The sequence below is a fragment of the Sorghum bicolor genome, chromosome 4, assembly GCF_000003195.3.
Source record: "Sorghum bicolor cultivar BTx623 chromosome 4, Sorghum_bicolor_NCBIv3, whole genome shotgun sequence".
NCBI classification, from domain to species: domain Eukaryota; kingdom Viridiplantae; phylum Streptophyta; class Magnoliopsida; order Poales; family Poaceae; genus Sorghum; species Sorghum bicolor.
In genome coordinates, this window is record NC_012873.2 from 471,496 (window position 1) to 499,129 (window position 27,634).

Genomic DNA, 27,634 nt, shown 5'->3' on the forward strand with positions numbered 1-27,634 from the left:
ATAGCGAAGGGGAAGATATATATACCAGCACTACAATCCAAACAGAATTGTTCGATCTCATAGCATCAAATGTAATCATTAGGCAGCAGTGATCCGATCCGAAGGAGGCTCTCCGTATAGGGCACAAAGTTGAAGCTCCAGAGGTTCTTCCATTTCCGCGTTCGACGACCCTGGTACCTCATTCGATCCATCATCTCACACACGGTGCTCAGCTTAGAGGTTGCCAGATCATATTCGTAGAGAATGAAATCGATCACTCCACAGCAGAATTCGGGTGCCACCAGCAACAAGAGCCATCAGGCGGCAGAGACGACGATGCGGCGGGAGCCCGAGAGGGATGGAGTAGCGCAGCTCCCACTGGGCATGGCCCATGGCGAGATCATCGTCGTCCTTGTGCACTGGCATCATCCATATGGTCACCGACGACACATCATCGCCGGTGCGGGTCGTGAGGCACAGCTCCCCCTGGCCGTGCAGTGCATCCAACATGAAGTCATCACAAATGCGCATTGACCCCGGCAGGGGGATGATACTGAATCCCTCAAACTCTAGGGTAAGGCGGACAAGACCCCCCGCACATGACTGACAGTACTGAGCCGTGTCAACACGCCAGAAAATGAACCCTTTCAGTGTCACACCAGTCTGCCATCTCAGCAGAGGGATCTTCCCTCGTCTCTGTCCAGCAGGCCTCGTCGTCGTCGCCACTGCCCAAAGTGAACACCGAATCTTCCATCGTCTCCGTCCAGGTCCAGGCCTCGTTGTTGCCACCGTCCAAAGTGAGCAATTCCATCCCCATTGGAACTTTCTTATAGTTATAGAACCTTGGATAGGGGTTAACAGTACTTGCCAATGCGTGGATCCAAGCCAAGACCAACACAATGGCAGGTTCTTGGGGCGTGCCGCAGGTTGTTGCGGTGGCTTTTCGGCAGCGTGATTGCGTCCCCGGTGGCCCGGGTCCAAGAGGTAGAGCTCCTTTTCGGTGGGAGCGAACACCAGGCCGTCACAGTGGGCAAACAAGCCCAACCGGTTGGACTTGGAGCCCAACTCCTTGACATGCATCAACCTAGCTGTCTGCTGCTGGCCATGGCCATTATTGTCGGAGTCGGGCATCTTTTACGAAAAATGTTATTCATGTTATTTGATGTGTGTGGAGTCCCTATGCACAAACTCGAATCAAATTCCGCGTATTTTTTACGCGTGACATGATGAGCCATTTTTTGAAAAATTGATTTAAAATTATATTAAATCTATACGAAGTTTGAAAATCACGAAACTTGACGAGGCTTCATATTGACACATGTGTAGGCTATAGTAAAAAATTCAATCGTTTTCGAATAAGTTGCAACATCATATGTCCAAAACTCAGACATCTCCACATGTGATCTACGTATCTTGCCGAGGGCTTTTCTTTGCCGAGGGCCTTTCTACAAGTTTCTTTGCCGAGGGCCTTTCTTTGCCGAGGGCCAGACCCTCGGCAAAGGCATCTTTACCGAGCAAAGCCTCATGCCCTCGGCAAAGAACGCGTTTCCAGTAGTTATGCACATCCATGAGGTCATATGGCGACAAGTAAGAGCATCTTCGTTGTCATGGAGTTCGGTGGCGACGGCTCCCGCAACGCCCACCTCGTCGATCCACCACCATGCCGACCGTGGCCTCACCGTGGCTTCCAGCAGCTCATGTCCGTCGCCGATTTCGGTCCCTCAGCTCTCGCCGACATAGCATAGTGGGAGGCGCCCTAGGTGTGTTCCTATATGCTGCGGCTATGCTGGCCTATGGTGTCGTCCTTTTCGTGCTTGTAGCAGGCCACTTCCCCTTCAATCACAAGAACACCGACCAGCTTGATCCGCCGATGCGACTACCTCTGCCCGTCATGGTTCAGTACTGGCCTCATCTGCCACATCCACTGCCTCAACCTGACGCTCTGTATTGCCATATACTGCAGATCAAAGAAAATATTTGGTTCAAGATGGACTTCAAGGCAATCCCACAGAGCCTTAAATTAGCAAGCCCGCTCTAACTTCGTTTCTAACGCAATGCGACTCTAACTCTATTTCTAACGTACGAGTCAGAAGATGTAGATCATCTACATTGTCGGGGGATATATATGCATGGTCTCCCATATGGCAATGTCCCATGCATACCTCGATGCACAGACTACTACACCCGGTCCCAAATTATAAGTCATTCTAATAATCTTGGAGAGTTAAAGTTTTTCAAGTTTAACCAAATTTATATAGCAAAATAATAACATTTTTGATACCAACCAAGTATCGTTAGATTCTTTGTTAGTTATATTTTCATAGTGTACCTATTTTATGACATAAATCTTTATATTTCTCTCTATATTTTTTGTCAAATTTGAAAATACTTTGACTCTCCAAGACTTTTGGAAGTATATAGTAGCGCCACCGTCCAAGCCTAGCTGCACATACACTTCCCAAGAGTTTAAACGTGTTCGACATCATCGCTTCTCGGCGGCTGCCACTGTTTGTGGGTACAGATGCGTTACTTGATGATACTAGGCGCGGCTGTGGCCTGTCTAGGAGAATATATCTGAAGTGCTGCTGGGCGGCTGCTGCTACTACCGGCAGGCTCTTAGATGAAATATTAGGAGTGAAATAAAAAAGCCTGCAAAAAAAAAACCAAGTGGAACCAAATTTTGATTTTTAAGATTGAAATATTAGGTACGTACTATATATTGGAGATAGCCTTCTTTTTTCTCTTAATATTTTTTTAGGAGTTGAAAAATATAGAGTTTTTTGAGCAAAATTTAAGGAATTCTTGAAGATGCTCCGAATGAACTACTATCCTTTTGCCTCAACGGACAAAACATATGCCAACTCATTCGGACGAAGAATTGCTAACCCTGCTACTAGCATCTAGGCGGACTCGCTGATTATCATCTGATTGGCAACAATGGCACAATGCTCGTGACGTAATTGCCTCTCGAGCCAACTTGTAAGTTACAACAATCGAAGTATGATAAACAGTACAGCGACAACACCAAAGGTCTCTTAGATGAGCATATATAACAAGGTCCATGAGAACCTTGAACCAACTTGTACATTACAAGAATCGAATCGAAGTCACATAAATCACCCAACAATAACACAAGTCTAAGTCGCATATATCCTAGACAGGTCTGTCAAATACTAGTAAGCTAGATAAACAGCAGCAGTGCGGCAACAGCACCAAAGTTTGTTAGATACTAGCTAGATGAGCAGAACAAGATCAATTAGATACTCCAGCAGTGTGATCTCTAATTAAGACGCCGCCCAATATGCTTATGATTGCCTAGATCATGAACACTCGCCTCAAGTCCGCCATGATACCAATATGGCTTGGGCACCGGCCACATGTTATCAAATATGTTTTTGTCCCAATATAAGTTGGCTGTTGAATAAAATACTCTAAGCAAACAGAAACAAGTGGCAATGAGAAAACAGAAAGAAATACTTGTTTTTCTGGATTCCCTTTTTTGTCCCACTAATAACATTGATAGGCATAGGATGGTTATATCCACTGTCATCAAACAAAAATAATAATCAAAGTTTGTAAAATAAGTGTATAAGTTAGCATTGAGATGAAAATAATACCATTCTGATGGTAAAGAATTCACTCGACTTAGAACTTTAACAATCTTGTGCCTTGGTAAGAAAGGAGTTACACCGCTTCCATCATAGAAGTTCATGCCAACAAAACTCCCATCAAGATTAATAAGTGGACCTCCAATCCCAGCCTAGTTAAAAAAAAGGCACAAGGTTACTGGAAAACTTGAAATTCCTGATAAGTTCAGTAGATGCCATATGGTTAAACTGGTTACCATATAAAAGAAAAGTAATAGAGATTCAGCCCAGTACCTTCTTGATTTTACAAGTAGATAGCCGAACATCTTCGCAAACAACTTTGCAACCCTTGTTTCCAGGCTTGACTTCCCCACTTGCAGCCATTAATAAATGAAGTTTAGCATCACGCCCTATAGCTACAACCTTTTTACATTTGTTTTGTGCATTTTTTGTGAAGATGTCATCCGGACGAATAGCATTGAAATTCTTATTGAGACTGACAATAGCAATGTTATAGTCTAAATTATAAAATTCCAATGTCCCACCAGCATGTTGATTCGGTGGGAGAAACACCTCAATCTGCAATGAGAGTCAGCTCAGCAAACAATCATTTTGAACTTAAAAGACCAAAGGTAAGGATAAGGACTAAGGAGCACCAACCGTCAAGCTATTATCAATGCTATCCTCATTACAACGACCTCTAACCAAACTGGCTGAAGTCAGGATGACAGTGTGCTTAGCTTTGCTTCCATGCCACTTTATAAGCAAGCCTGTGCATGCAAAAGTTCTCACATACCCTACACATTATAAGTTCACTCATTAGTTAGTGAAGATAAAATACTAGCACAGAAAAGTAAGGAGCACATAGCTGGCAAAATCACCATTGAATGAAGCAAGGGAGACAACACGACGGGGTACATCTGTCACAATATCTTTCGGAAGTTGATTCCAGACACACTTCTCAGAGCCACTAGGTGGATGACCATAGGGATACCCTTTCCAAGGAAGTACTTCACCAAAGCATTCTTCGAAATGATTAAATAATTGCCCATTGACTAGTTAAAGAACGAAGATCAGAAGTGAACTACAAAAAGGCACAAGGGAGATGACAGCAATATCAAAAGAAACACTTACATTCGAGCACAAGCGGTGGTGGAATGGGATAGTCACAGGACTTTAACCTGCAAACAGTTTGCATAAACCCTGATGCGATAGAGATCATTATTAGTCCTCAGATGATATGTATGATACTGGTAACATAGTATTCTGCGCACAATGATACATAGGCAACATTTTAGAAGATGGCTTGCAGTATTGTTCACACCTGAAGGAACTACGCTTGATACGTCTTTAGGCAACGTATATCCACGGTTGTGTAGTTTTTCAGGACTGCAATAAAACATAGTTGACTTGTTATGACAAAATAAAACATAGAAATTACACAGGGAAAAAAATCCAATAATACCAACACATGAATCTAATCTTGTCTTGTGAAAGAAATAAAGGTATGAAATAATGACTTGGAATCAGGCATAAATATTCAACAAAAGATGAGAGCATTAAGCATATTCATGTCAAAAATATAAGTTGCATTGTTTAACTCTTCCTAATTTAGACCAAAACATTAAGCATAGGCACTAAGTTAGCATCATAAGATCTGGCAATGGTACTGGTTTCAGTAGAGAGGTAAGAAGAACCAAATTATTTTCAATCCAAAGGCTACTATGTGAAAACACCTAAGTCTCCAATGCTTTTAGTAAAAATGGCTTACCCTAAACAGGAAGTGGATTAGGAGAGATGATTTGGAACAAATATGAATCAGGTTAACCGAAGAAGAAGTCAATAAATATTGTAAGTGTAGAAGACATACTTGAGTATCTGAAAATGCTTCAAGCGTTTGCAAAGTAAGTCCATTGGTAGGAAGGTGTATCTCAAATTTGCATCACCAGGGTCATATATATCTAAGCTCATCCCTACAATTTTATTATCTGACCCCAGAAGTGGCCCTCCAAGTACAGCCTAGAACAAAAGCAAAGTTGTAGGTTTAGAAAGGATTTACTTCAATGCACATATTGAAACTTTAGACCAGCTACATAATACAGTTATATGTTCCATGTTTTCCATCATGCCACAAAGTTACAAATAAATAAATCGACAGTATACCTTTGAGATATGTTGACTATCTGAAACCCAGGTGTTGAGGTCTTCGAGGTGTTCGAGGGGGCGTTTCTGATATAGAGATCCACGCATGGCCATCAAACTGCCAGAGTTGAAGGCACGCCCAGCAGCTTTCAAATTGTCAACAGGGAAAGGTTTTGCCTTATCATTCAGATCTATACGATGGACTCCTAGGAAGCCGAAGCATGTGACAATAGCAATGTCTTTATCATATAGTCCTAAGAACCCATCGGTAGCTCTATTATTAGGAAGGCGCACTGCAACCTACAGAAATAAAAGCAGTACACAAGCACAAGCTCAGCATCTTCACGATTAGCTTGAATATACAAAGAAAAATCAAGGAACACAATGATTAGCCGCACTAACCCTCAACTTATCATCTTTATTTCTATTCTGGTTGAATTGTGTAACCAAATGTGCTGATGTCACAAATCTTGTTAGGCTTTGTGTAGTTCTTCCGTGAGGTATAGGTATGCCCGAGCATGCAAATAACATCTTATCTCCTGTACATATCATGATTTAAATGACAAGTGATGACTAAATGCAATTTATTTAGGAAAATTGAAAAGTAAAGTGGGACAATCACCATCAAACAAAGCAATCGAGACGACCAAGGAAGACAAATCCACAGCATAATTAGTACTGATCGGACAAGTTATTTCACCAGGTTTGACTATTTCACCAAATGACCTCTCCTCAAAAGCAATGTTTGAATCTTCTCTGTCAGGTAAAGGTTCACCAAATCGTTGCACTGCAATAGCAGATAGATTATCCTCAAACTTACAAAACGCTTCAGTGGCTGCAATACCTGATTAATAAACATGATACACCACAACTGAGTACTTTGCTAGAGCAATATGCACCACAAAAGAAAGAACCAGCAAATTCAAATCAACTGCTCACGTTTTAGGATCCAATTTACGTGGGGGTTCCTGGATCTCTTGTAACCCCGACTTGAAACCAGTGATGAATCAAGTTTGTTCCTTCTGTTTATGGCTCTCTGCTCCCTACTCAGACCTCTTGTGCAATCAATCATCCCCTTGTTCCTCGTGGTCTTTGCGGTCCTGAAGCAGAAAATAAATGTTTAGTAGAGTAACTAAGACCCATTTGTAAAGCTTATAATACTCGATCCAAAATCTGAGATGTCTGAATTTGCCATTTTTTTAATTTTTTTTATAAAAAAAACAGAACATATGCATGCATTTTAGCTTAAAGGTTATTTTAGAAAATATAAACCGCAACCAGAAACCTGTGATGGTTCTGAGATGTGTGGGGGAGTATGGTGGATAAACATTACTCGTAGGCAACATGTACATGTACATGTGATTTTACTTGGACCAACACATTGTTCAATCAACAATCCAAGCATAACCAACTCATTCAAGTGGATGTAGAGTATAACTCAACTGGAACAGATCCGTGAGCAATCGCAACTACTGCAGTGAGCAAGCAACAAATGAGTAAAGAGACGCTTACATCACGCAATTTTCCCTCGATGAATCACTAGCTAGTCGTCAGATGCGTCCCCGATCGACCACCCCGCAGGCCCGAGCCGCCGTCAACCGCGATGGCACCTAACCGAACGGCCGCGCGCGAGAGTAGCTTGTCGCTGCCACCAGACTGCGAGATGTCGAGATCGATGTAGGGTTTTGCGTTTGTGCGGCGACCCGGCGCAGGTGCGCGCGGTCGGGGAACGCTCTGCTAGGGTTCTCTATATTAATTATACGTATTATATGATCCACAGCAGAGGAACGAACCTACCCCGGCCCCGATGACGTCCGTTGGGCATCCGATCCGAAATAAACACGGAAGCTCGTCCAATTCTTGCGTTGGCCCATAGCATCGATGCGATGTGGCCCATATATATCACCGCCGCCGCCGCGCCCGTGATGGCCGTCGCCCAGCTGCTGATGCTCGCGACCTCCCCCGGCGCTGGAGCAGGCAAGCAGGTGCCCGTGCAAGTTCTCTCCTCCATCGCCTGGATCATCCTCCGCAAATGAACCTAGTGCTCCAGGCACTCGCCGCCGCTACAGTACCCGGCCGTGAAGATGGCCGCCGGCCGGCAGCTGCTGCTGCTACTCGCGGCCTCCCTCGGTACTAGAGCAGGCAAGCAAGCATGTCTATCTTTGCGTCAGCGACGGCGGCTTTCATGGTTCATGCTTCAACGGGCACGGGAGGATGAGAGCTGCCGGCACCTTGACAAGCCCAACTCCAAAGTCCAGATTCAGACTAGCAGCAGACTAGTAGTGTTGAATTGCCATTGATGTCAGTTGAGATCGTGGCTCAACTTCAGTTGTGATGATTGAATAATTCTTGCCAATTTGAGAGTATAGTTATTGTGAATTTGATACTTCACGCAATTTGCCATTGATGTCAGTGAGCAAGCAACAAATGAGTAAAGAGACGCTTACATCACGCAATTTTCCCTCGATGAATCACTAGCTAGTCGTCAGATGCGTCCCCGACCACCCCGCAGGCCCGAGCCGCCGTCAACCGCGATGGCACCGAACGGCCGCGAGAGTACGTAGCTTGTCGCGCTGCCACCAGACTGCGAGATGTCGAGATCGATGTAGGGTTTTGTGTTTGTGCGGTCGGGGAACGCTCTGCTCTGCTAGGGTTGTCTATATATTATATTATATATGATCCACAGCAGAGGAACGAACCTACCTCCGTTGACGTCCGTTGGGCATCCCAAATAAACACGGAAGCTCGTCAAATTCTTGCGTTGGCCCATAGCATCGATGCGGCCCATATTTAGAAGAAGTGGGAAACGATACGGAATGTGCTTAATCTTTCGACACGTGCACGAAGCATTAAATTTTAATAAAAAAAAATTAATTGCTCAGTTTGGTTGTAAATCAAGAGATAAAATTTTTAAATTTAATTAGTCTATGATTAGTTATAATTGCTATAGTAATCAACATGTGCCAATGATAAATTAATTTAACTTAATAAATTTGTTTCGTAGTTTCTAGATGAGCTATATAATTTGTTTTTAATTAGTCTATGTTTAATACTTTAAATATCTATCGATATATCCTCCCTAATCTTATGACGTGTGGTTGGCATGCACTATCTAAAGGTTTTGTGTCAGATACCAGCGTCCTTTCTTCACAGCAATGGTTTTTTTAATTCACTATGGTTCGAGGCATATGCAAGATGCGATTTTCATTTTAACAAACCATGGTTCGCACACTACAGGGTTATTGGTTTGATTACTCACTTTTTGGGTTTGATTTACCCTGCCCACGGTTAGCTTTTTGAACACACTGGAGGTGCTCGGCTGTTCGTATAAATTAAATGAACACAAGAAAATTAAATATTCATAAGCATATAAATAGTATACAGAGTATCATTATTTATTATTGTCGGTGTTTTGCCCCCGGGGGGTCACACCGACGAGTAAACTTGTATGTGTGTTCCTTCTCCCAGATGGTGATGCAAGAAAGGCACAGAGATTTATCCTGGTTCGGGCAAGAGAAGGCCCTACGTCCAGCGGGGGATGTTCTCTATTATTTTGCACCTAAGTGCTTGTACAGGGGTGAATACAAGCCGGTGTAGTGGTGAATTCTAAGTCCTAGATGGAAGCGATATATGGGGTGATGTATGGATATTGTTCTACGTGTAGTGTTCTACGTATTCCTCCTCAGTCTCCCCTTTTATAGTTCCAAGGGGAGGCCTAGGTTACATGTCGTAGGTTATAAAATAGGCTCGATAGGGGTGTGGTGCGCTGACCTACTCGAGACCTTCGTACCGGCGTGGCCTCAAGCCGTCTCGTTACTTGGTACTTTGGTGATGATGGCGCATGCTTCTGAATTCGGCTCCTGTGCGTCGCCTTGGATTGGCCCAACCTTGGGCACGTCTGTACGTCGCAGCAGTAGTCAGTGTCTTTCACTGTCTGACTCTTCTCTGGGAAGGAACGTACTTGCTCGAGGGTCTGGCACTACGCAGGGCTTTGTGGAGCGGCGCGTTGACTTGGGGTGCCTCGAGGGGTGCCGCGACGTGACATCCCGACTATCTCACCGTGCAGGGGTCGTACTTTTACTCGTCTGAGGGATAAAGCTGTGGAAAGGGGGATTGGACGGGTGCCTGCTCCCTATCATGTTTCCCGTGACTGTCGAGTTAGGTGAGAGCATGGCAGGCGCATTTAATGCCCTGACTCCCGTACCCATGACAGACGGCGGGCGGCGCCTTTGCGCTCGAGACCTGCTGATTCGCTCGAGCCACTTCCGTATTCGACGGTTGTCGTTTAGTCGAGCCTCTGCTGATTCGCACGACCCCTTTTCCGTGTTCAAGGCTATGGTCGACATCATGTTTTGGCGATTACGCGTGTTAGCGGGGGCGTCGAGTCAGGGGCCTCGATTTTGTGGCAGGATTGTCTCGTTATGGGCATTGGTTGGGTTACCCCTTATTGACACCCTTGACAGTAGCCCCCGAGTCTCTACTCGAGCGCTTGCGCTCGGGTGGAGGCTCTTTCGTCGGTGGAGTTTCCGTGGGGTCGCGCGAGCGACCCCCGCGGGGGTAGCCCCCGAGCCCTTGGAGGAGTCTTTGACTCCTTCGAGGGTTATGTTGCTTTTTCTAATGGAAGTGCTCTCGATCTCCCCTTTCTCCAAAAGTCATTCGCCATGGAAGAGGGGCTTTGAGCCTCAACAAGTCGGTTTCGCATTGGGGTCGTGACGTACTCCTGGTGGAGCGAGCGTCACCTACCCCAGGCCGAGTTCTTATCGGTAATCCAAGTGAGAACACGTGCCCCGTGCGATGGGGTCAGCTGCAGCCCGGAGGCGTTCTCATAAAGCGAGGTCAATGTGGTCGGGGTTACTGGTCTCGTTCGATAGAGTCCAGCGGCTCGCTGCCTCCCTCCGTGGGGATTCCTCTCGACCCTCTTGCTCTTGCCTTGGACATCCCCAGCGAGTTTTCAAGGCAGGCCTCGTTTTCGACCTCTCGCTGGGCATCCCTGACTCTGGTATTCGAGGACGACCGTCGAACCCGTTCAGCGGGCCGGTCTGTGATCCCTCAAGATTTCTATCGCAACACGTACGTACCTTATCTTACAGGGGAAGGAAGGGCTGTGGCGGTTCACTTTCTTGCCTGTTGGGCGCGCCTTTTTAGGCGGGAGCCGTTGTAGCACTGTGCCGTCGCAAAATTCGTAGCGTCCTGTCAGAGAGAGCAATAAGGACCGTTAGGCGGCACATTTACTAGGGAGGTTTCCGTATTCGTCGTATTTGCCCGTTGGAGGTTGGACATCTATAAATATCATCGGGTCTCTCAGCTATTACTCCTTTCGCCTTCCGCCATCGTTCTTGCCCTTGCTCCCCTTGCCATCTTCACGTGCACGCGCACCCTCGAGCACATAGCAGCGGAGCCACCTTTCTTCATTCCTCAAGATGCCGGTGAGGCTCGTCACCGCCGATGACTGGCGCCCGTCGTCGATGACGGAGCGCCGGCTGCTGGAGATCGAGAAAGAGGGACTCCTGCGCCCCCGTGTTTCCTCGTCGCGGCCGGAGTGGATCACGCCGGCGGCGGACCACCGGGAGCCGAGACCGCCCAAGGGGTACGTGGTATCCTTCGCCAAATTCCATCGTCATGGCCTCGGTTCTCCTCCAAGCCGCTTTATGCGGGCGCTCTGCCACCATTATGGTGTGGAGCTCCAGCATTTCTCGCCGAACGCTATCACCACCGCGGTGATTTTTACCGTGGTGTGCGAAGGCTATCTGGGGATGATGCCACACTGGGACCTGTGGCTTCACCTGTACTGGGGTGAGCTCTTCCATGCCCCTGGTGGGGCCATAGGGGTGAGGAAACCGGTGCGGGCTGGCTGCCTCAACCTGGTGCAGAAGACTGGCAAGGCGGAGGAGCCTCGAGAGTACATTCCGGTGGGGCTGACGTCGAACCACGCCCAATGGGACTCCCAAAGGTTCTATCTATGAAACGACGACGACCTCTTCCCCGACTACACCGGGCGCTTGATCTCGGAGCGTCCGGACAACTGGAACTACGGCGTCGTCAAGACCCTCCAGTCGCGGCTCCGCCCCATCCTCAACGCCCTGAAGAAGCTGCGCGAGGAAGGTCTGACTGCTGCGTTTGTCCTTTCGGCTGCTCACCATCGACGGGTACTCCTGTTGATGTCTCAACCGCTGAGGATGGATGAGATGGGTCCCGGCGTCTCGTCTTGCGACCTCGAGGCATGCCGGATGTCCAACGAGGCGCCCGCGGACGAGGAGGTCGCCGCCAGGGTTAGGGCGGCTGTCGCAGGTGATTTTCAGCCTAAGCACATCAATGGCTTCCCCATGAAACCTGACGAGGGGTCGATCAACCTGGTAAGCTCTTCCCCTTACCGTTACTCAATTTTTGATCTTTCTGACCCTTCCTAGGACTTACTCCTGCTTGCACAGGGCCCGATTGACGCTCGGTCCTCGAGGCCTCCGGTAAAGGAGGACGACGTCGATCGTGATAGGAGACACGAGTCCGCGGAGAAAAAAAAGTCCGCAAAAGACCTAGAAAAGAAAAAAGAGAAGAAAAAGAATCTCGAGCAACAAGCGCTCGAGAAACATCGAGCGAAATCGAGGCAGAAGGGGGAGTGTGAGGAGGGCTCTCCTGACGAGGATGACGGCAACGAGGGCGACGACGACAGCGATGACTCCGAGGGGATGGCGGCTCGTCATGATAGAATCCTTGAGGGCTCGCCTCAAGTCGACGTCGACGTCCCGCGGACGGGGGCTCCTAAGAGGGTGTCGGGCGGTCCCCACGACGGACAGCAAAAGGAGTCCTCACCGTGCCGTTCCTGTGCCGACACCCCTCCTGTGCCCGCGCAGGGCCAGGCCATTTCTCGGCCGCATCCTCCTCCCACGTCTAGGGCGGGCCACCGGGTCAAGACTATGGCAACGGGGCCATTAACCCGTGGCCGCGCCACCATGGCGGCCTCAAGTCAGAGGGAAGGAGGTCGTGGGAGCTCTAGCACCGGCGCTCGCCAGACGGGAGATGTCGAGCCGAGGCCCGCGCCTGCCCAGGAGAAGCCCGGGATCTCGACGCGGGGCGGCTTGAGGCCCGTTAGTCGAGGGACTGGCAGGCGGGTCGTTCTTCCCGTGGGGTAAGATTTTTACATCGTGATTCTTGTTTTCTGGTGTCTTGCGCTCTCTCTGGTTTTGGCTTTTCTTAGGCTATTCCCCTCTTTCTTAGGTTGAAGCGGCCGCTAGAACAGGCCCAACCCTCGATGGCCAAGAAGCTGAAAGTGGGGGCAGTCTCCAGAGGCTCGGGTGAGTGACTTATTCTTCTTTCCGTAGTACTGGAGTGGGGCCATTCTTGTGTCGAACTCCTTTGCGACTAACGTATTGTCTTTGGGGCGCACACAGGTTCCTCCGATCCTCGACCATCGACGGATGTTGAGCGAACCCCACCTCGTCCGTCGGAGGGGGGCGGCGTCTCTAACACTGCCCTGCCGTCACCAAGGGGGGTCGAGACGCCTCGTCTCCAAGAGCGGGAGGGAGCCCCCGAGCCTCCCCAGTCTGGGGGAGTGGGAGACCCCATCACCATCAGCGACGGGTCCGGTGGCGATCTGCTCTCGAAGGATGTACGCACCACGGATGAAGAGGTCGAGGCCTTTCCTGTCGCAAAACGGACGCCCTGGCCCATTGGGCTCCACTCCGTCGAGGAGAGGAGGAAGAAGGAAGAAGAAGAAGAACATGAGCAGGAGCAGCGGCAACAGCTGCAGGAGGAGCAGCCACAGCTGCGGCGGGGAGAACCGCTCGAGGACGAGTTAGAGCTGTACCGGCAGCAGGAGCTGCAGGAACTTCAACGGCAGCAGCAAGAGCAGAGCCGACAACTAGAAGAGCTGCTCGAACAGCCACCACGTAGCCCGCGCCAACCGGAACCGTCACCACCGCAAGGGCCCGAGGCCGGGGAAGAGGGATTGCCAGTTTACGGTCCTCCAACCCCCGCATGGCTCCATCCAGGGGGGCCCGCCTCCATCCCGGCTGAGCCCAGGCGCGAAGACGGTGTGGTGGCGCTTGCTTGTGCCATGCGCACTCCTGCGGACCCCCAGTCAGAGATCAAGGGCACGATTTACGGTATCGAGGGAATCGCTCCTGGGTTCCTTCGAGACCGACGACCATGGGTGGATCTTAGCACCGTTGGGGAGGATGAAGCTGGGACCTCGGGCGGAGGCGATACCGGCGAGACCGGGACCTGGAGGACGGTGGACGACGACGGGCGATTCCCCTCCCTCGTTGACCTATTCTTGCGCCACGGGGGGTCGCTAGAGACTATCGAAGAGCTCATCCGTGGTGTCAAGGCACGCACGGAGGAGGAGATGGAGAACTGGGGCCCTGGGAGAATCCGCCTTTGAGCCTCCACCTGTCCGGAGGAGCCCAACATTATGATGGACAACCGGAAGGAGGCGAAGAAGTGGGAGCATCTCGAGGAGCTTCGTCTCTGGATGAAGCACGTCGTGGGACTTATGTCCGATATTGTCAACAATGGGCTTGGTCAAGCCTATTTCGTAAGTATCTTTGGACCTTAGCTATTTGGGTATTTAGTCTCGTATTTTTATCGTTCAGTTATCGGTTCGCAGGATTTAAAAGAGACCTCCCGCCTGAAGTCGGGTTTTATCCACGCAACGAGAGGCGGTTGGGAGCAGCTCCCTCTCCTCAAGGACCAACTCCTCGAGTCGCAGGAAAAGCTTCTCCAGGCGTATAAGGACATTATGGCGGTTGTGGAGGAGAAGAAGGAGAGGGAGGCTACCCTGGCCAAGGCTCGGGAGGCCTCGAAGAAGGCAATAGAAGAGGCTACGCAGCTGAGGGAGCGGACCACGTCGGCTAAGGAGACTGCGTCCAAGGCCCGGGAAGAGGCCGCGTATTACAAAGACGCAGGCGCTGAGCTTGACAAGGAGAAGAGCCTTGTTAAGTCGGACCTTGCCTCCGCCCAGGAGGCCTATCGAGAGATAAAAGAAGAGTGCGTGAAGAGCGAGATCACTCGGAGCGCCGCGGAGGAGGCTGGGAAGAAGGCCTGTGAGAACCTCGAGGCGGAACGAGCTCGCTCTCATGGACTCTCTGACGACGTCGATCGTCTAAAGAGAGTACTGCTGGAGAAGGAAGGAGTCGTCTTACAGGCGGGTAAGATGATCGAGGACTTATGGGCCGCCAACACCGACCTGGCCCGCTCTTACAAGGAGATCGAGAGGGCCAACACTGATTTAGTTGGCGAAAACACAGCTCTGGAAGAGAGGATTCGTGGTAAATTTCTTTATGCTTTCATGTTTCTTTCATAAGGTATTTCTCCTGTGTTGCCTAACTCTCTCATGTCGGTTTTTTGTAGGGCTTAAGGATGATCTCCTGGCTGCCCAGGTCTAGGCCCGTTCTGCCAGGGCTCAGCTCGAGGGGGAGGTTGCTTTAAACGGTCGACTAAGGACTGCGATAAGCGACCTCTCGGCCTCCTGGGAGCTCGAGCCTGTGGATGAGTCGAGGGAGGTGGCTCGAGGCGATGTGCTGGTCGACCAGCTGTGCTACTTAGGTGCCACACTGAGGGATCGAGTGCGGACGCCGTTCATACTGGGGTGAAGCGAGCGATGGCGGTCGTCTGCTCGGGCTTCTCCTACGACATGGAGGTGGTGTCCCACGGCTTCGTCATCGACATTTCCAAGACTGACGCCGAGAACGAGGAGAGGCTTCATGCCTTGATCGACGACGCAGAGGTCCCTGGAGAAAGGTTGGCGAAGCTGTTCGAGCCAGAGGTACTTCCTCCTGAGGCTAGCCCGGGCGCAGAAGATGGTGGTGAGGACAGGGATGTGGACTGAAGCTTGGGAGCCTATTCTAGGTATTTGGACCCTTTGTAAAATACTTATTACTTGTCTTGAGTAAACGTTGTGGCTTAAATAGTCTTGAGACTTGTATATATGTTTATTTTTATGCTTGAATCTGCTTTGTTTCCTTTGTTGACTAAGTCTGTATTCCTCGTTCAATCTTTTGTTAGGGCAGCCTTGATTGCCTCGAGGGTGAGGGAGTGAGTAGAGTTACCGTAGCCCAGGGGCATAGGGGTTCTCAGGCTCATCGTCCCTCAGCCCTTAAGGGGCTCGAGGTGCCTTTACTACTCGACTGTGTGAGGTTTTCTTAGGGAAAAGTCATTCAATTTTTAGAAACCTGGGGGGCTTCCAAAATAGAGAGAGAGAGAGATACTATTGAGAGTCTAGGGCTTCCAAGGCCTTGTTTAGTTCCCAAAATATTTTGAAAAATTTCTCAGATTTCCCATCAAATCGAATCTTGCGGCACATGTATGGAGCACTAAATCTCCTACAACTAAAAAGAACAAAAGTAAGACTATTTTTTGGTACGACATTTTTTTCGTTCCGTCCATCCGCCCAGACGTGCGATCGCCTCCTCGGCGTCCCCGCGATCCATAAGAATGAAAGTCGCAAAAATTGGGGGTCGTCGGTCTGCCCGGTGCCCCCCGTGCGATCTGTCTTCCCGATCCCCCTCACTCTCGACGCCCTACGCCAGGTGCTCGACTCCTCCACTCCCTCAACGCCACCTCCTCCTCTCCCACGCATGCGACTCCTCGATTTCTCCTAGACAGATGAGGCACCAGCCCACCAGGTGAGGGCGCCGACCAAAGACGTGAGGCCGCCTGCCGCCGGCCACCAGGGGCACAGGGCCCATGCACACTCTCTCTTGTGGTGATAGCAGACCATCGCGGCAGCCCAACGCCATGTGCCTAGGTTTTCGTCGGCCCCTTCGCCATGTCTTCGTCGGCCCCTTCGCCGACGACGAGCACCAACAGGTATGCCCACCCCTTCCCTGCTGCTCCCTTCTGTGCGAAGCCGAGGAACCAAACCCTAACTTAAGCTATTTGGTGTATTCATATCTGAACTAATACCAAGCCTTACCAAATTTGATTTTGCTACAAAACTTATCAAGTGTGCATATGTCCATCGTGTTCTTTTACTGGATCCACCCTTACTGTTGGTTTTTGTTCTGTTGATTTGCTCTGTAGTGATGGAGAGTTTAGGGAGGAACTAACTTGCGAGCCAGCACAAGCAAATGGATAGTTTGGTAAACGTACTGGCATAGGCAAGCAGGTAATGTTGCTATGCACATTTTGCTCAGTTTAATAATAGCAATATATGATGTTCATAATTTCATAATAGCAATATGAATAGTTTGTCTCGTCAATGTGTGATGTTCATAATTTCAATTGGTGTGTTACTAATTACAGTTACTCATATAGTGATATATTATCCGTAGCAGTTAGGTTTGTCTATTGGTTAATTATTTCATATGGTATGATAACTCTTCTCAGGTTCTACTGCAAAACATATAATGAACAGTTCTCAGGTGTAACTACTGTAGGAGCCTGAATCATCGACTAATACTCCTGAGTGGGTGGCATCTGTTCTTAATGTTTCGTTTAGGATACCAGAATTGTTCAAGAACCTGGTGTCCTTCATCCATGGATTAGTTGTTGTATTGGTCAGTTTGCTTATTTTCCCTTTCTTTTGTTTCATTATGGATTTTTGAACTATGACTCCTTCAGTGTTGTCAGCTGCTACTTGTATTTTTAATATCACAAAACTACTTACTGGAATGCAGGGCATACTTTTTATTCACGATTGAAGGCTCTTCTCACTTAAGCACCTCACCGTGCCCTACTAGATATCCTCCTGGTATTAGCTTTTTTCTTCCATCTCCTTCTTAGACTTATGTTTCATGAACTCTATTTTATTTGTTTAAGACATGGTTAGTTGGCCATGTCAATACTAACTGCAAACGAGTTTTCAACTTAATTTAAGCTTACGAAAAAAATGGAGCACCCAACACTGAAAGTTTAATTAATTGCATAGAAAATATGTCCTAATTGTTTGTGTGGTTTTCATTAAGCAAATTTCCATAGATGTTGCTTCAACAATCCTCTTTTCAACAAAAATTACATGGATCATGCTTCTTACTGTTACTGATTGGCTGTGTGATATGACATTATAAGCAAGGCATTTTGGCTCTAACCAACACTCTATGTTTGTTCTTTGAATAATATTTGAAGTGTAGGTGGTGCCATTGGCAGCATATTCACTAAATGATGATCTAAAGGCATAGTAAACTTTCTCAATATAAGACAATGCGTCGTACTACCATGACACATGCTGGACTCATCCTTTCCATTCAGCTCTCATCTGTGACACTTAGGTTTTTATGTTGCCATTAAGCACTAAGCACTAGGTTGCTATGATCAATTTACCATTATTCTTGATTCATGAAAGATGTCAGTTACACTTAGGTTTTGCTTGATGGTAGATAATGGTAATATTGTTATTAGTTGTAGAAACACATTTAGAATTTTTGTGACCGGCAAGCTTCTTTTCTGCCAAATTTACATTTAAACTGAAGATGAATGCAATCCAATAGCTATATTTTGTTGCCTCTTGTGAGTTTGAATAGTGCCTGCTCCAAACCAATGTGAAACTTAAGTTGTAAGAACTTTTCACTCTATGTTCTCTTGCAAATTTTGATAGTTGGCATCACAAGTTCTCATTTTCTGTGTGTTCTAATGTTCCAAGATTTATAATGTGACCACACTGAGAGCTGCTATGCAATCCCAAAATTTAGAGTCCAGCATAGTTTCATCCCTGAAAGTGAATTTATTATTTCAGCTTGACCATTGTGCTGACAGATGTTTTTCGCACCAACTCCCTTCGACAATAGTGTAAACAACATCCAGGCCATGAAGAAAATTGGCATTCATACAGTGCTGGTAAGTAATTTGTGTCCTCTGAACTTTATGAAAGAAAAAGGAGTAGAATGGTGGACCGCTGGTAGAATAAAAACAATATTGCCTAATCTAGATAGAGAACAAGAAAACCGATTTCTAGGGACACCAGCTTACTGTACTATTGAGTTTGTGTTCTCTGCTAATCGTATGCAGCTGTCCTGAACCTTGGAATTAGCCTTTGAATACCTTGATAGTTACCTAATCATGGAACAGCGATTGGTTCTACCATGCAGCACAATTGATTCAATTTCTAAGATATCAGAAATTAGCCATGCTGTGGGACTACAAATTGATGTGGAGCAAAAGTTCTATTGTTACTATAAAAATAAATGATGTAGGACATACTATAGAAAATTTTGGGATAGAATTATCATTTTCCTGCCACGCTCATCATCCTGCCAGTTGTTTCGTGCGACAATTGTTCATTGGTGTGTCGCTCTGCCTCCCATGTGATCGCCTCCCTCCAATCCATTAGAAGGAAAGTCGCGGAAGTTAGGGTCGTCGGTCTGCCTGCATTAGTGAATTGTCATGGCATTATTATTTTTTCCGTTACAACATTTGTTCAAATTTCAATTATTATGGCATAACTGAATTTCAGTCCTTGCTTGCAAAGAGTAGTTTGACATTGTATATATTCTGGACAACAGGAATGCTACTGATTTTTATACAATGGATAAGATTTTTTTCATTGGTGAAACACTGTCTTTTCAATCCGGAACTTTGATTTTGAAGCTATATATATAAGCATTCTGTGGAGAATTATTAAGGAATCGATGGTTTATTAATTGCTTAGCTTCATAAGCAAATTATATGTTTGAAAATGCTCTAATCCTCTGTCCATTTGAACATGATTCCAAAAATGTTTAGTTATCAGCTTTGATTGCAAAGTTCCTTTTTTCTCAAATTTAGTTCCTAGATTTTATCATCTGCCTCAAATAGGCTTTCTTGGTTGTATGTTACTGTTTTTTATAATTTTATTTTAGAAAGCTATAGCAGTTGCTTCTAATTTAGCTTGTAGTTTTGGAATCTCCTTTTATCATTGCACCTGTTTCTAAATCACAATTGAAAGATTTCTTTAAAACTAGCAGGTCCATTATTGGTACATGCAGGCTAGACATGTGCTACACTATAGGATTGTAGGCTGTCATTGCCCATGGCTAATTGGGTATGGTTCTAAACTGTCTCAACTGGAAGCTTTAATCCTAAGGGTAGTTTGGCACAGGAAGAATATTCTCGTCCTCCTATTCTTACTTGGGCAAGGGTATTCTAGAAAAGAATATTGCAATTCCCCTAAAAAATATTCTCACATACCCTTAGGAGTAAACTGTCTCAATTGAGAATATTTTTTAGTGCTTGATTCATGTGAGAATATTTTTTAGGGGAATTGCAATATTCTTTTCTAGAATACCCTTGCCCAAGTAAGAATAGGAGGACGAGCCTCCACCTAGCTGAGATTCGGATCCTTATGAACACCTGGAGCTACTAAAGAAAAAGGTAAATGAATGCTCCAATGCTTATAACTAATTATTTGCTGTTAGTTTTTCATTTTTTTGGATTTATTTTTAGTTTTGCAATGAATAGGAGAGTAAGGGATGGAATTAGAAAGAGGAGGGATGATGATGGCAACGACATGATGTCAATATAAATGCAACACCGTAGTATAATCTCCGCTGGAATGAATACCTGTGCACCAAACAAGGCCTGTGTCTGTTGGACCGAGCTAATGGTATATAATGTGGAGATTGAAGACCACAGAAAAAGTGAAAGGTTTCATAAAGTATGGTGCAATCTATTAGTAAAATTTTGGTCTTATCATGAAATAGTCATTGATTTAGAATGACTGTTTACCAAGTTTGATGAATGACAAAAATTACTAAAACTGAAATTACTATCTATGGGAAGCATAAAACTAAAGTCTAGGTAAGAGAAAGGCATGATATAAAGTATGAGCTACTGTTTATCTCGTTCCTACTACACTAAGTTCTGGAGATTTATTTTAAAAACTTACAAATCACATGATGAGTTCCTAGCATAACAAACTCCCTACCATAGCCATACTTGCTATAACATCTTTTACTATATTCACATTGAATTTGATAGAGCTGTGTAGACCCTTAGGAGCTTTTCATGTGGTTAAATTAAGATATTCACTTGCACACATCCACTACACCATTCACCACCATTCATTAAAATTGCTAAAAAATATATTATCACTCACTGTCCCAAATGTTGTTATTCTCTCTCTAAAAAGATTCAATGCAGAAGAGGCATGGGTTATGCAAAAATATGCGAGGAAATAAAAAGGGGCAAGTGCCCGGAACCTCGAAAAGAAAAAAAAGAGAGTGAGACGAGAGGTAAAAATGGACAAGTGTCCGGAGTAGAATTAGGGGTACAAAGATGCCCACTTGAGCGGAAAAAATAGACAAGTGTCCGGCAGTAGAATTAGGGGTATCTACTACCCACCTGAAAAAAAAGAGAAAAGATAGTCCATGTTCTCCCAAAGCAAAGATCAAAGAAGAGGAGAGATAGCAATATGAAGAGCAATGAGAAGTAAGTTTTATTATCACTTATACATTACTATCATTTACTCCACCACACATGCACATCTTGATTTAATTATATGCTGAGTTCCTTTGGATCCATGGCTCGATTAGACAACATATGTATGAGCTGTTTTCCACTCCTATGAGCTCCACTTAAATATTCCATTAGCTATAGGTAAGTGACATTTTGGTAAGGATCCACAAATACCACATATAGAGAGACTTGAGAGAATCATTGTTGGGAACTCTGAGTTTTATTTTTGAAAACTTATGCAAAACTCCAGAACAAAGGTGAAGTATAGACAGGAGGAATAGTGCTTGACTTAATTATTTTGTCTTTCGATTACTTAAGACTTAAGTGCAGGTACTAAGCTCCATGACACTTCACTCTAATCTAGAAGAATTTTTTTGTGAAAGCATGTGTGTCTGTCAGGAAAGAAAACATCGAAGCAACTCCTGATTCATCTGAGTTTAGCTGTTTGCTCAGGGACGAGCAAAGGGTAAGCTTGGGAGAGTTTGTTGACGGTCCTTAAGTACTAAATTTAACCATCAACTAAACATGGAAAAGGATCAATATGCACCAAACATCTAGAATTAGGGTTTTATCTGACAGAATTCCACGAGCTTTGGTGTTTATCTATTTCTACAGAGGGTTATCAGAAAATATGGAGAGAAGGCCCACATGTCATGTTACAACGAGATAATTACGTGTCGCGCAATTTTCCTTAATCTAGAAGAGTCCAGAAGCCACGGGAACGAACGAAAGACCGGACGGGCTCGGGGGCAGGGCGCCCGCCCTCCCCCTTGGGCGCCCGCCCTGGCCTTAGGGCCAATCAGAACCAATCTTCTGGATCGTGCTCCACCGACCTAAAGGATCAAGGAAAACCGTGCGATCAATGTCGGTTTGATCCGACGGCCTAAATTCACTTGAAAGGACTATATAATCAAGGCCTCTCCACCCCAGGGGGAGAGGAGAAATCATTATTTAGAGGTAGCCATCAAAGTTAGAGTTTAGACATCTCTCCCACAAAGAATTAGAATTAGCTACTCCCTAATCCTTCAAGTTTAGAGGATTGATTAGATAGAAATTAGAGAAGTAGAGCACTACGCTCTGGATTCAGATCTTCGGTAATAAAGATTGGTATTATTTCATATCTTTCTCTAATACTTTGTTCTAATTGCATTATGTCTCTATTTATTATGCTCTTAGTTTGCTCTAGTTCTATATTTGATATAGTTATAATTGATAATGAGTTTATGTATAAGTTTGCAAAGCGCTTAGCTCTTGACACGTGGGAGTTAAGTGGTAGATCATATGTAGGCGTGGTGCTTAGATATTATTTACCTGCAAATGTATCCTATTGGTCGGGTTGTGTGATAGTTCGCGATAGTGACAGCTTCGTTGATTCTTATATAGTCCACCCTCCGTTGATAGGACAGGCAGAATTTGTATTGCGGAGTAAGTCTTGCAATGCTCTGATTTACTTTAGCAATGTTCCTTATACATGAATGAAGAGTCTTTTATGCTATATATGATCTTGTAGATAACTAGAGTACATTGTGACTTAGTAGATAGTAGATAACTTAGAATCCATTCTCTAGCTAATCCGACGTCACCTTACATATATGAGGAGTAGTCTATTTTCTAATCGCTGTGTTATTTACCCATGAACTTATAATTCATTATCATTATCTTTATGGTTTACCCTCTGCCAAAGTAAGTGACTATGTGACGAATTCCTCATTAGTAATCATGTTCTTGCAAGTTTATCTCTAGTCTATGCCTTGATAGATTTAATCCTTATCTTAATTTCACCTTTGTCCTCTTAAGCAAAATTATAAATAACGATACCTGGAATACTTTCCTGGTGAAATGCTACAATGAGGTGTTTTATCTGTGCGCTTGCGGATAGAATAGATTATTTTCTAGAGAGCCTCCATATTTATAAATACCTTTGTACACTCTGGCACCATGCTGAGGATGACAACCCAGTATCTAAGTGGTGTTAGCTAGTGTCAACAAGCATTTCTGGCGCCGTTGCCGGGAAAGAAGGGGAACAGTAAGGAAAGTTAGGAAATCAGTCAAGGTTATTCACATAAAATATTAGACTAGACTATAGAGAAATAATTGCATAAAACAGCTACTAAGTGAGAAATCATAACAAGGCACCTCTGCTTTGGCAGGTTCACCCTATTGTTTTTCTATGTTTATATTTTTACACAGGGTATATCAGGATTGACTTTGGTACATTCAACTCTTCATCATCAAAACCAAAGCAATCAAGAAAGAAAGAAGAAGCTAGCTACCAATTGCTGAAGCTATGACACAGAAGACCTTGCAAGAATTCTCTGCTCCAAGCCTTGAGAACATTCCAACTGGTCCAAGATTTGCAGTAGAAGAAGGAGCACCCGAGTTCGAGCTCAAGTCAAGCCTCATCAATTTGGTACAAGCTACACAATTCAGTGAAAAGGCACATGAAGATGCTAGTGCACGCTTGCAGAATTTCTTAGAGATTGGAAGCACAATCCACATCAACGGAGTCGACAAAGACGTCATACTGCTTCGCCTTTTTCCATTATCATTAGAAGGGAAAGCGAGGAAGTGGTTCTACATTCATCAAGATAACATCAACAACTGGACGAACTTGTCAGATGCCTTTCTATCAAAGTTTTTCCCTATAGGCAAAACAACTGCCTTAAGAGGAAATATTGTCAGTTTCCAATAGCAGAAGACACTTTGAGAAGGAGGTGGAGTTCAAATGTAGAACTAGAATAAACTAGGAACATAATAAATAGAAACATAATGATATTTAGAATAAAGTCAAAAGAGAGATAAAAGATAACACCAATCTCTGATGATGAAGATCCGGAAATTTAGAGCACAGGCACCTGACTCTTCCTCTATCTAATCTAATCCTATGTAGAAGATGAAGATTAGGAGTAGCTAATCTATCTCTAATCCTTGGCTCTAATGGCTCCTTGTAATTCTCACATGAGAATAAAAATGTAATTATGTTTTTCTCTCACAATTCTAAGCTCTCCTCTAGGGGGGTAGGCTTGTATTTATAGCCCCCTAGGAAGCACCACAGCCCTTGGATCAAACCGACTTAAACGTGCGCTGAAGATTAATCCTCAAAGTCGGTGGAGGCAGGATCCGCGAGACAGAACCTGATTGGTTCTTGCCCCTGGGCAACCGCCCTTGCCCCCCTAGGCGCCCACCCCTGCCCTATGGTAGGTGGGCCCCAACTTTCAAGGCACGTCTTCCCGAGTCTTCTAGAGTTGACGTTCGGGTCTTCTCTCTATGTAAATCCGACATGTGGGCCTTCTTTTGTTATTATTTTGATATCCCCCTATAGAAACAGACATTCACCAAAACTCGTGAAAATTGTCAGTAAAAACCCTAAGTCTATGGTGATGTTCAGTTTTTATCCCCTTTCTTCTCCTTGGTTGACATATAATTTTGATGGTTAACAACCGTCAACAGTCTTCCTAGATCTCCTTTCTTTTTTGGCATATCCTCTTCTCCCCACACTGGTCTTAGTGGTCTGGGTGGTGCAATGAAGTATTCTCCTACATTAAAGATACCTACAAGATTTGCAGTTTCTAATTCATCCAGATTCCCCAGAATCTTACCTTTTTTAGCCATAGGTACTGAAGCTGCTAGCTGAGAGATTTGAGATTCTATCATCTTATTAAAGCTAAGTTGATTCTTTATGTCAGAAGTAAAGTTATCCATACTATTAGTTATAGATTCAAGAATTTTATCATTGGAAGCTATCTTTCTAGACATACTATCAATAACTTTATTTGATTAACAATCATCTCTCTCAAAGGTGGTTGGTTGAAATTATTACCTTGTAGTTACCTAAGTAATTACCTAAGTAGTTTGATCTTTGTTGCTGATTCCACCCTTGATTATGTTGGTTCCATCCTTGATTCTATTGAGGATGATAGTTGGTGTTGTTATTGATGTAATTGACATCCTCTTGGACTTCAGGATAGTTGCTTCCCATATGGCCAGTGCCTCCACACTCTTCACATGTTATGCGTGAATCATGGACGAGCATGACTTCATTCTTCTTCTATTGATCACGTTCATCAAGCTTCATGAGTAGGTCCATTTTGGTAGACAGCATGTCTAGACTTGATGCATTCCTCTTTTCTTGCGTGATTGAGTGTGTTCTTCATTCCATCCCTGGTTTAAGCTATCTTCTCAACAAGAGTGGTGGCTTCATGAATAGTGAGTGACAAAAATGATCCTCCAGCAGTTGCATCTATATTCTCACAAGCACTAGTAGTGAGCCCATGATAGAATGTCTACATGAGTAGCCAATCCTCCATCCCATGGTGAGAGAATTCTGATATGTAATCTTGAAAGCGTTCCCAAGCCCTCGGAACAAATTCATAGTACTGCTGCTGGAAAGTTGAGATATTTGCACGTAGGGCATTGCTTTTGCCTATGGGAAAGAACTTTGCTAGGAAAGCAGCTGAGCAGATATTCCATGTAGTATTTTTCTCTCTGTTGGAGTAGAACCATTGCTTCACCCTTCCCAAGAGTGAAAATGGAAAAGGCAGAGTAGTATGGCATCTCTTTCAACTCCCTTGATGGTGAATGTGCTGCATATCTCTAGGAAATGTTCGAGATGGGCACTTGCATCTTCATGTGCTTTGCCACAAAACTAGTTGGCTTGCACCATGTTGATCAAAGCTGGCTTGAGCTCGAATCCTTCTTCTCCCACATCAACTGCTGGTCCAGTCCTGATGTTGGCAGTGGTTAGAGTGGAGAATTCTTGGAGAGTCTTGTTGGACATGGCTTCAAATACTGGTGTCAAACTCCTTCTTGGTTGGTCTTCTTCTGACGAGTGGTTGGGGATCTCTTCTTCCTAAGTTGGGCTTTGGCTTTTCTAATTATTTCCTCTGGATCCTCAATGTAGTTTGTCGGACGAAGAAAACCAGACATACATTACCCTGTAATAAGATATTCAAAAATAGACAAAAGACAGTGTAAGCCTGTTTGAGTGAAATATCAACAGTGTGGCTCGATTATCACATGTGTAAGATTATCCTTAGGTGTTCAAAATAAATCTATGTAAACCTCCTTTTTCCTTCCCTAGCAATAGCGCCAGAAATGCTTGTTGATATTTATAATATAAGATTCAAACTCTATCCTAGTAAAGGCATTAGAAATATTTGGGACATCTCCTAGCATTGCTTAAGTCAGGTTGTCATCCCAAACACAACACCAAAAGATGTAGTTGTACTTATGATCATGGCACTATAGAAAATGAATAAAGGTTATCCGCAAGCGCACATATAAAATAGACCCATTGTAGCATTTCACCTAAGAAAGTTCCAGGTATTGTTATTTATAATTTTACCACTAGGAAGGCACTTAGAGGTATAAAAGCTATATCTTACACTTGTGATAAGAGTTCCACTTGATCAATACTCGAAATAGGGATCAATCATATCATAAATAACAAAAGCTAATTAATAACAAGTCAACATATCTCAAAAGGGTTCCACCGAGCATTTCCTATCTAGGCGTGATTCTAGAAAGAACTAGAAAATAGAGATAAATCCTAGGGTTATTCTAACTATAGGTCATTGAGCTACCCTAATTAGTGCAATTATATTTAGTAATCATAGTCATGACTTAACTTGTATCCATACACAAGAGACATTGCCAAGATGGGTCAGGAACATAGCAAGATAACACCCCGCAACTCCGCCTCACTAGTCCTATATTCGGAGAGTGGACTACATAGGACTCAACGAAGTTGTCACCTTCGCGATCTACCATATGGCCCGGAACATAGCGTGCATTCGTAGATACACATTGTCTAAGCACCACGCCAACACAACTTCTACCACCCACCCCTGAGCTCAAAGGGTGAATGCTATACGAACATGTGCATAAACACAAAGCTAATCCAACTATACTAAACATATAATCAAAGTAGGCAATGAACATTATAATTATTATAATTATGAATATATAATTATACCAAGTCATATCAAGTATTCGACTCAAACACGAACTAGAATAAGAACTAGGGGGAATTATGAACTAGACAAGAACACGATGAACTAGACGAACTAGAACAAGAACAAGATGAACTAGAAGAACAAAGGATGAACTAGAAGATAAACACAATGAACTAGCAGGTAAATAACTCAAATATATTAACAATATTGAATACAAGAGAGAAGTACAAGGCTTTACCTAGCCTCCTCGCGACTAGATTCGGAATCCAAGCGTTGCTTGACTCCTCTAATTCCTATTCTTATCTAGTTATGCCCTAATTGGTGGAGCTCTAAACTGGACTACGAGATATGATGGATTGATTGATTGATGATTGATCGATTGATGCCTCCAGGGGGTCTGCCACTGCTTATATAGTCTGGTGGGAAGAACTGCAGCCCTTGGATCAAACCAACATAGAACAAGGGTCAAGATGCATTGTAGAGATTGGTTGAAAACCATCACGCAAAGGAGAGGAGACTGCCAGGTGGGCCCAGGTCGGCCAACCTAGCTAGTGGGGCCGGTCGGCCCCATCTGGCTGTCGTCGGTCTCTCGCTTCGTTCTCGTGTCTT

At 45.0% G+C, this 27,634-nt stretch overlaps 1 protein-coding gene across 2 annotated transcripts; it reads right to left on the bottom strand.

The window, feature by feature from the left end:
- LOC8066486 lies at positions 2,997 to 8,355 on the bottom strand. 2 transcript variants are annotated; one of them, XM_021460569.1, is made up of 14 exons: positions 8,156 to 8,355; positions 6,648 to 6,808; positions 6,331 to 6,552; positions 6,111 to 6,247; positions 5,730 to 6,008; positions 5,437 to 5,585; positions 4,891 to 4,955; positions 4,701 to 4,769; positions 4,448 to 4,621; positions 4,227 to 4,363; positions 3,861 to 4,145; positions 3,597 to 3,739; positions 3,457 to 3,522; positions 2,997 to 3,356 (listed from the first exon to the last, which is right to left on the bottom strand). In XM_021460569.1, coding segments are annotated over exons 1-14 (1,986 nt in total). In that variant the 5' UTR covers positions 8,158 to 8,355; the 3' UTR covers positions 2,997 to 3,259. The 2 variants fall into 2 exon arrangements, with proteins under 2 accessions (XP_021316244.1, XP_021316243.1); XM_021460568.1 differs by lacking the exon at positions 8,156 to 8,355 and adding an exon at positions 7,221 to 8,083.

What these genes read in the sequence shown, in the direction of transcription:
- LOC8066486 (XM_021460569.1), bottom strand. An exon ending in CTCCCTTGCTTCATTCAATG is followed by an intron (nt 4,364 to 4,447) that starts GTGATTTTGCCA and finishes TATAATGTGTAG; the next exon opens with GGTATGTGAGAACTTTTGCA. An exon ending in AATTCTTTACCATCAGAATG is followed by an intron (nt 3,523 to 3,596) that starts GTATTATTTTCA and finishes GTTTGATGACAG; the next exon opens with TGGATATAACCATCCTATGC.